The 10,061-nt window shown below is 37.4% G+C and overlaps 1 protein-coding gene across 2 annotated transcripts in view; it reads right to left on the bottom strand.

Annotated features, from left to right (window-relative positions):
* Positions 1-1,782: 1,782 nt before the first annotated feature.
* The window catches only part of COMMD10 (COMM domain containing 10), a 204,101-nt gene continuing 195,822 nt past the window's right edge, over positions 1,783-10,061 (bottom strand). For both annotated transcript variants that reach the window (XM_035013960.1, XM_035013961.1), the window contains exons 4-5: positions 5,087-5,146; positions 1,783-4,358 (exon numbers count right to left, since the gene is read on the bottom strand). In XM_035013960.1, the coding sequence (XP_034869851.1) occupies positions 4,320-4,358; positions 5,087-5,146 (99 nt within the window). In that variant the 3' untranslated portion in view covers positions 1,783-4,319. The remainder of the gene's footprint in view (positions 4,359-5,086; positions 5,147-10,061) is intronic.

The following is a 10,061-nucleotide window of genomic DNA, read 5'->3' as shown; positions in this document are numbered from 1 at the left end:
GAGATAGACTGGCATCATGTTTGAAACTGGTGATCATGGGATAGAGTTTTTATTAGACCTCCAAGTAAATTTAAAGGGAAGGGGCTCTGTAGCAAGGTTTCTGTAATTTCAACTTAAATTCAAACCGACCTGGAACAATTTCAATAGAAACCCTGGTCATTTTCTTAATGATTATGAAATGACAGCCAACATTTATTATGTGATTATTGCAAATCAGGAATTATGTTGTTTAACATGAATTCTCTCATTTAAACTACATGAACACTCCCATGTTATGTAGATTATTTTTATTCCCATTACAAAGATGAAGAAACTAAGCTTGAGCAAACTGAGCACCACAAAAAGTAGTGGAACTAGGACATGACTCTTAGTCTGTCCCAAGGGTCCAGACACTTAAATTTTATTTCAAGTGTAATAGGATGCCTTTGAAGGGTTCTAAGCAGAGAGATGGTATAATTAATGTGACTAATGTTCCAGAAATATCAGCTCTGTGTGAAGAGAGGGTTGAAGAGGGGTAGAGCGGAGGCAGGAAGGCCAAGGTAAAGATGGTGGTATAGCCTGGAAATGGCAGTGCCCTGGAGATACATTTGCAAGCCATTTTGGCGGTAGAGGTGACAGGACTACCTCATAACTGTAACGCATTCTACTCTCTCCTTGTCCACGACACTCTGGTCACATGGATCTTCTTTGGTTCCTGAAAGATGCTAAGCCTTTTCCAATCTCTGGGATGCTGGATGGGCCATTCTCATTGTCCAGAATGCTTTTTCACTCTAGTCTTCTATTATTTACTCTCTTCTTCAATTGCTTTGTTCTACCTCATCCCACAGGACTCACTTCAAATCTCACTTCCTCAGAGAGATTTTATTTCCTTGATGCCCCCATCTAAGTTTGGTCCTATCTTTTTCTCTAAATAGAAGCCAATTATTTTTCATCCCATACTTGTTCACAATTTATTACATTTTCTTGCTTTTTAAAAAATTGACTGTTTAACATATTATGCTTTAAGAAGCCAGGAACCATATTTATTTTCTTCATCATTGTTAACACGGTGCTAGCCTATGAAATTCCTAGAATCATAGGCACTCACTGAATATTTGTTGAGGAAATGAATGTCTGACTTCAGTGTCCTTACACTTAAATACCATGCTAGTACCTCTCACATTTGCTGATTACAGAAGAGATCTCCTCTTTGATCCTTCTAGAGTTACCAACGTGACATAGCCCAAGTAATTAGTGATGTTCCAGTGTCCAGTTCTCTCTCACCCAATGCTCTTCCCAAAACCTGGTCCCAGGTTAAGGAGAATGTGGAGAATGAAATGTGCAGTAGTAGAAAAGAGTGATGAAGTTGTCTTGAGGCAGGTGAATTCTCCTTCACTGTTAGTGACAGTATAAATGGATATGGGCCTTTGGGAAAAGAATTCAACAATATGCAAAATGACTTTAAAATAAATGTAAGTAGGGGTGCCTGGGTTTCTCAGTCAGTTGAGCGTCAGACTCTTGATCTCAGCTCAGGTCTTGATCTCAGGGTCGTGAGTTCAAGCCCCGTGTTGGGCTCCATGTTGGGTATGGAGCCTACTTAAAAATAAATAAACACATAAATAAATGTTTAAGTAAAAACATAAAAGCATACACAAAAAGGCATGTGTGTGTGTGGTATGTATTTGCCTAAGATGTCTGAAAAGACATAGACCAAAAGTTTCCAAGTAGTTAGGTGGGCACTTCTGGGAAGTGGGAGTGAGACTGGCAAAACAGGAACTTTTTCTTTTTTTTTTTTACTATGGGCAACTATGATTTTTATAATAAAATACCATTAAAGATAAAAATAGGAAATAAATCTTCATACTTCTTAGGTAATCCCACCTCTAGTAATCTATACTAATAAAATAATGACAGATGTGGTCCAGGGGTTATAGATATAAAGATATGCCATCAATAAGTTCTATAGTATGTTAAAAAAAATGGAAATAGTCTAAATGTCCAACAACAGATTGGGTAACTACAATTAAAATTGTTTTAGATAATAAGGAGAGGAAAAATGCTCATGTATAATGTTACACAAGCAAAGCAAAGTATTAAACTGTATTTATGGCATTATTCCAACGTGTTAGGAAAGGAAGAAAAAAGAACGAGGAAGACATCTGGGTAGAAAAACCCCACTACAGTAAAATCTACCAAAATGTCATTAAATGGCCATTTTGGATGATAAGAGTCTATACTTTTAGGTTATTTCTTTATGATTTTTGGTTTTTCATCATTAAAAAGAATCACAAATTACTACTGGAGCATTGCAGGTATTATCTGTAGTAGGTGTAAAAATAGTACATTGGTTCCTTTCTAGCAAGTAAGTCTATTTGTGTTCAGTCCTCTTGTCAGGCACTCATGTAAGAGTGCTAAGAGAGGAGGTTCCAGCACTTGACCCTCCAACTCCATTATATCTATGAAAAAGTCACAGGTATTCAGTACTGTTTGGGAATGGTATTTTCTTTGATCTGCGTATCATAGAAATGCTGGCGCCTTAAAGAATGACATGATCTGCAATTAAATATATTTGGGGAATAGTTACATTTCTCAGTTGGAATTAGACCTTCTGCTCGTCCTTTCTTCAATGCCTTTGGTCAGACTTTCTTGAACTAGACTCATCGAGAGGAAACTTTTTACCGCATTTTTGCACAGTTCTAGATAATACTCCTAGAGAGTATAAAACCAGGTCTTTTAGGGAGCATAAAATGAGCTACTAATGAGAATTTCATTTTGGACTGTCACATTTAATTTAGATACCTACACTGGGAGTTAAATTGGCCATTAAACCAATGAAAACTTCTATCTGTCCATATGGTCACTGTCAGGAGGCCCTAACAAATTCAACTTGAGATGATGTATGTGTTTTTGTATATAAGAAGTCTGAAGGAATAGTTACCAAAATGTGTAAGTAGTCAGGTTTTTCCCTCTGGAACTGGCAGAACAGAGTGTAACAAAATAAGACAGCTCCCATAAGCTACATATGGAAATAAAACCTGTTGTATTAGAAACGCGTCTTCCAGATATCTTATCAATGGAAGTTTTAAGTTAACAAAACTTTTCAAATTAATCAACTATGGACAGCAACTATAATACTACTTTCTGAAATCATCCAAACTCCCAATCGTTCTAAGCAACAACATAGAGCACACATACAAACAAGGGCATAAACTCCATACACTGAACATTTATTTGAGAGACCTTCAAAGCAGATACCTCATAAAAGGACTGTGATTTAATTTCAATGGCTGTTTGTTTAACCATAGGACCTTTCTGAGATCAAATTCCTCCATATGAATAAAGTCACATTTGACTCAAATCAATGTCTATGTCACCCTCAATTTCTCCCCTCCCAACTCCCCACTCCTACCGGTTCTGTTTCTCTCTGTGGAAACTACAGAGAACAAATATTTCATTCATAAAAAATCCAACTGGTAATATTTTTTTATAGGCAACCATACTCACATTTATATATAGTCACAGCATAAAATACTGTGTACTTCAGTTCACCTAATTCTAAAACATAAACATTTTATTGACTACAATTAATTAACATATTTATAGAAAGAAAATGTAAAAGGTATCTGTTTTGAAATTTTAAGGATAATGACTTAGCACTCATGACAATTATTTTTATTTATGATCTGAATCTCTCCCTTACTATGAAGTGAATCATTATTAATTTGCAGCACAAAGAAAAGCACACAGAAACCTGGACTATTATTAGATCATTACACTCAGACAAAAAAATTAAAGTGCACTGAGAAGCTCACACTGGAATTAACTGATACACTACCATCTCTTTTAAATTTCTTTCCTATGTTATTTCCCAAGCAAAACATCATTATACTCAAGGAAAAATAGAGTATCTGATTGCATTTGGTTGCTTTCTTGCTTTAATAAGGTAATTACTGGAGTTTTGTATTCTAAGGTACACATTATCCCTTGTATCCAGGGAGCCTCCTTGATACATAAAGGTGTCATCAAATATGTAAAAAATGAACAGGTCAGGCAATAAAGCAAAACAAGACAGTAATAACAATATGGTATTTACTGTTTCCTTTTAAGCGAAAGCATTCTTTACAATTGTTTGCCGTTGGCTCACAGAAGGAGAGAATGGGTATTAGAAGCTCTCGAAACAATGATCTCCCTTGGCTGTTATTTCTCTAAGAAGCGGTAAGCCCCGTCGTTTACAAGAAGAAAGCTACTGAATCCTTCGGAAAACATAACCTGGCGGCCCATCATCAGTGCAGAATGATGAGGTGGCAGGAGTGTGATGGAGAAGCCAGTCTTCAGGAACATCATGTGAGGGAATCCAGCTGCGCTTGTATGGTCTCCAGCTATTCATAAAGACAAAACAAGAGAAAAGTTGCTGAAAGGCGAGAAATGCATATGAAGGGCTGCTCAGAAACTTGCCCAGGGGAGGGACAGATTGGCAGCGGCAACCATGCATATTAAATCCATTCACACAGCAACAGATTCACCACGTAGGAAAGTTTTCTTTTCATATGAAGGTATTAGAATTCATGGCTGTGATCTAAGTTTTCCAATGTGCCAAGGAGGATTTCTAAATTCTACTATTTTAAGTACACTCAGCTGTTTTAATTTAAATGATCACTACACAAGACTTTTGAAGTTGGGGGGTGGGGGAGTGCATCTTCCTGGCTCACAAAGTCAGGATTTGGAAAGAAACATGACAAACACTCAAAGATAAATCTTTACAGGCCTGGCACCTCCCTTTCCTCTTGGGCCCAGAAATTAAAATATTTAATGTTAAATATACCTAAAGTGCCAGTGTGGCTTGGTACCACATAGTTCATTACTGAATGCTTTGCTTTAAAGTAACAATCCCATAGCTTTAATTAAAACCATTTCCACTTTCTTCCTGATTTAGTTTGTCAGATTCTCTTCGGCTTGGCAATGCTTCCCGCCGTGAAACATACGGTGTTTACAAGGGATGTTTAAAGAACTTAGCTCCATAACAGGTCACTTAAAAATAAGAATTCATAAAAAGAAGGCAACATTATGTAAAACCCCACATAGCAGAAATTATTTTAAAAATACAGACCTTGTTATAGAAATCAAACAATTCCTTGTGACTGAATTCCACAAGAACTTTCTCCACGCTCTGTAAGGAAGAAAAAGAAAGAATGAATTTAGTTGTATACAATGCACACTGCAGTTTCTTCTCTCCGGCTAGCCCCAGAATATGCCCTATTATTCTCTGACTGGTTTTAAAAAAATACTTACCTGCTCCATTCAACCCCACTGTTGCTAGAACTCACAGACGCGCTTAATGACACTCCACTTTAGCTAAAGGTTTCAACTCTATAGGGACATCTGTTCTTTACGTTGACTCCACAAAGGTTAATAAAATAGAAGCCAGCAAGAGAACAATTTCATTACCTATTTTTTTTCTCAAGATAGAGATAATATAGGAGATTGCATTTCATGTTTCTCCGCAGTCCATTTGGAATCTAGCAAATACCATTACTCAAAGACACTGGACGCAGCATATGTGATTGAACTCATCCGGCCATGAATGCCTCCCGTCAGCACAGCTGCTGCCTCCGAGCATTAATCTAGCAGTTACGATCTTAACATGCTGAGATGGTTACCTTTTCTAACGTACAGACTCAGCAAAAGTTCACAATTAACATGACAGCTTCAAAGCGGAGATTTAACCACACTCCTTCCTTTCGCCTTAGATGTGACAGGGGAACCTTCACGGGAGCCGTGGGTGCTGAGGGATACCGGGCACGTCCGCACGATGGTGCGGCAGACTGCAACAGGAATCTGGCCCACACCAACCTGCTTTGGGTTGACTTTGTAAACTGAGGGAACACTTAAAGTAGTTCCTGAAGATTGGTCAACCTGTCTGTTTTATTCAAGTTATCTCTGGCAAATGAAAGTTAATGAGGAGAGAAGGCCAAGAATGGGCTTCCTGCTCTGACCACACTGTTTTGCTCACGGGACATCCAATGGGCACCATGAACTGAAGAAGTGGACAAAGGTTGAAAAGAGACATGGATTCATGTATGTAATTGCTTGAAGTCATTTCCAACATTCTCCTAATTCTCCTTCTGTTTCTATGGCTCCTTTTCTCTTTGTCTTATCTGTTTTAATGGTTTCCATTTCTACTTACAAAGCCAACATTTTCAAATCAAAGTATCTCCAGCTAACTCCAGGAGAGTCAATGGGGCTATGTTCAGATATGGCACCTCCCTTTTCAAGAAGCCAAGGTACAGAGGATCAAATTCCACACATTTTCTTTGCTCCTGTAACACCTACGTAGGTAGTTAAGCTTTAAAATGAATCAAGCAGCATATCTGCTTTAAAGCCTCATCCTTCAGGAAGGATAAAAAAGTAGTAGGCTAACTCACACACATCATTGAACCTCCAAAGGTTCAAATCAGCATTACCTAGCAGTGCTGTATTTCCTCCCAGCAGTTAAAGGGAGAAGACAGGCCTCAGTTTACCCTATGGAAAAGCAAGGCAAGTTTATTACTTTCCCCCCAATCCAAACGTTAGGAGGGGCTGAAGACTGAATCAGTTTGTGAACAACTGGCTTGCTGTTCGTACATCTGAGGTCACAGCTAAGCTGGGTTCTTGGTTCCTGGATTTTGCTTTGTTTCAAGTTAGTGTTTTCTAAAAGGTTGCACTGAGGAAAAGGAAGGAAGGTGACTTTGAAAACATACTTCTTAAAATAACAACAACTAAAATAACGTGTGTGCACATCCGCACCTGAGTGTTGTGTATGTGTATATGTATATATATAGCGAGAGATGTGTATATATATTTAGTGTCTTGCTTTACTGAAATACTTAGCCCCAAGAAGGGGAAATGCTGATACCTGAGATAAAATATGCAAAGAACTTATGCCAATGTCTGGCAGGTATAATCACTGATAGCTATTATCATTATCATTTCTCATTCAACCCACAGTGACTTAGGGAAGACCACGAGAATACGGGAGAATACAGGAGTGGCTTTAAGTGTTCCGTATCTACGTGTACAGAGATTATTCTTAGAATTTGAGAATCTATGTTTACCCAAGGGGTGGCCAAGGGCAGTTGTTTAAGGAGGGTAATGATGGAACTCAGATAGATATGTAGGACAAAAAGGAAAGGGGGGCTGGCTAAGAGCCAACTCCCCACATTGTCATGTTCTGACATGGAACCCCAGAGAGCCCAAGAATTCTAAATCTAAATCTCGCCTTCCAGGACATTACTTAAGGTATATTATCAAGAAAGGAGTACAGATTGCATTTACTTAGTAGTGTGGTAACTTTATTTATGACTTTAAATTTAGATATATGACCCAAGGCCTCCATTTTTACTCCTGCTTTAGGTCCCACAAATATCAGGAATGGGTGTGATCAATATCCTTCCTTGGACCATGATGTTTTTAGGAGGAAAACATACTCTTAGCCTTTTTTGAGAATTTAACTAGAAAGTCACAAATCTGCTTTATCAAACCACAATCAATTCTCTAGCTTCATTGTTTACTCTTCAGAAAATGTATGGAAGGTTCTGTTCACTAAGGAAGCATATTTTCAAACAACTTCTCTTCAGTTTCATGTCTGGACACAAATCAGTGGCAGTCTAGACCCAACAAGGATGTAAGAAGTGCATTAAGTTTAAGAGAGTTCAATTATTAGTATTTCAGGGGTGCTTGGGCTTGGATTGTCTAGCTCTATGAACACTCTGGACCTCTGACTCAACTCATGGTTCATTAGTATGTTTGTTAAGGGAAGAAGAGAAAATAAAAATGAAATTCAAACCAGTGCCATCTCAGCTATCAGTCGCAACTCTAATAACAAGCTTTCAGGAGGAAGATGTAGGAAATCATGGCTACAGTAGTTCTTAGACTATATCTGACAATGGGTTTAATTATCCATGTGCTTCCTATCACTGTCAGTAGATAATGAGACTTGACTATTTGGTCCCGTTTCCGCCCCCCTCCACCCCGAAAGAGTCAGAAAGATAGTCTGGATAATAAACTTGCGGCCTATTATGTCATACTAAATAAGAAGAGAAATATCTTAGTGATGTAAAACTATAGTTCCAAGTAATCAAAATGCTCTGTCATTTTGTCAACCATATACCAAAAGTATTTTATTTTTTTTAAAGATTTTATTTATTTATTTGACAGAGAGAGACACAGCGAGAGAGGGAATACAAGCAGTGGGAGTGCGAGAGGGAGAAGCAGGCCTCCTGCCGAGCAGGGAGCCTGATGCGGGGCTCGATCCCAGGACCTGGAATCATGACCTGAGCCGAAGGCAGCTGCTTAACGACTGAGCCACCCAGGCACCCACCAAAAGTATTTTAAACTGAACTACATACCTCTAATCACTTGGTGAAACAAACTAATACATGTATGTATTTTTTATATACATGTGTATACAGACATATCTTTAGATAGTACTGTATTTTACTTTTTACATAGCCAAGTGTTTAAGAAAAAAGTTTATGAGAACATTACATCCCCATTCTTCCAGTAATCAGATACAAACAACATTTTCATACAAGGCAAATTATACTTTAAGTTGAAAGAATTAAAAAAAATGGTAATTCTAACAGGGAGTTTATACTGTCTTCTGAAGGAATATAATGACTAGTTAAGTACTAAAAATTATTTCTGGGAGGGCTTTTTACTGCTTGTGTGTTTAAAGGAATATCAATGGATACCTGCTATTATCCAGGATAACTCATGGGTAACATTTAGTAGATTTGGTGAAGAAGAAAAAAAAAAGTAAATTCAGACATAAAGGAAGAAAATGACAGTAATACAATAATAGTAGGGGCTTCAGCACCCCACTTACTTCAATGGATAGATCACCCAGACAGAAAATCAATGAGGAAACACTGGCCTTAAATGACACATTAGACCTGATGGACTTAATAGACATATACAGAACATTCCATCCAAAAGCAGAATACATATTCTTCTCAAGTGCACATGGAACATGCTCCAGGAAAGGTTACATGTTAGGTCACAAAACAAGTCTTAATAAATTTAAGAAGACTGAAATCATATCAAGCATCTTTTGCTACCCCAGTGGTATGAAAATAAAATCAATCCCAAGAAGAAAGCTGGAAAAACCACAAGCATGTGGAGGCTAAACAACATGCTAATAATAAACAATGGGTCAACAGAGAAAGAATAAATAAAAAAATACATTGAGACAAATAAAAGTGGGAACCCAACAGTTCAAAATCTATGGGACATAGCAAAAATACTTCTAAGAGGGAAGTTTATGGCGATACAGTCCCATCTCAAACAATCTAACCTTATACCTAAAAGAACAAGTAAAACCCAAAGTTAGTAGAAGGAAGTAAATAATAAAAGATCAGAGTGGAAATAAGTGAAATAGAGACCAAAAAAAAATCAATGAAACTAAGAGCTAGTTCTTTGAAAAGATAAACAAAATTGCTAAACCTTTAGCCAGACTCATCAAGAAAAAAAAGAGAGGGCCCAAATAAATAAAATCAGAAATGGAAGAGGAAAAATTACAACCAATACTACAGAAATACAAAGGATCGTAAGATAGTACTACAAATAATCACATGCCAACAAATGGGATAACCTAGAAGAAATGAATAAATTCCTACAAACATACAATCTTTCAAGACTAAGTCCAGAAGATAGAGAAAATCTGAACAGACTGATCACTATAGTAATGAAATTCAATCAGTAATAAAAAAAAAAAAAAACCTCCCAACAAACAAAAGTCCTAGACCAGCCTCATAGGTAAATTCTACCATAAAACATTTAAACTAGAGTTAATACCTATCCTCCTCAAACTCTCCCAAAAGACTGAAGAAGAAGGAATGCTTCCAGACTCATCCTAGGAGGCCAGCATTACCCAGATACCAAAACCAGACAAAGCGACCATAAAAAAGAAAATCACAGGCCAATATCCTTGAGGAAGACTGATGCAAAAATCCTCAACAAAATATGAGCAAATTGAACTCAACCGTACGTTAAAAGGATCATACACCACAATCAGGTAGAACTTATTCCAAGAATGCAAAGATAGT

This window comes from Mirounga leonina, unplaced genomic scaffold, assembly GCF_011800145.1.
Source record: "Mirounga leonina isolate KUSES-001 unplaced genomic scaffold, KU_Mleo_1.0 Mir_168, whole genome shotgun sequence".
Taxonomy (NCBI): Eukaryota; Metazoa; Chordata; class Mammalia; order Carnivora; family Phocidae; genus Mirounga; species Mirounga leonina.
This window is presented reverse-complemented; position numbering and strand designations above follow the sequence as displayed.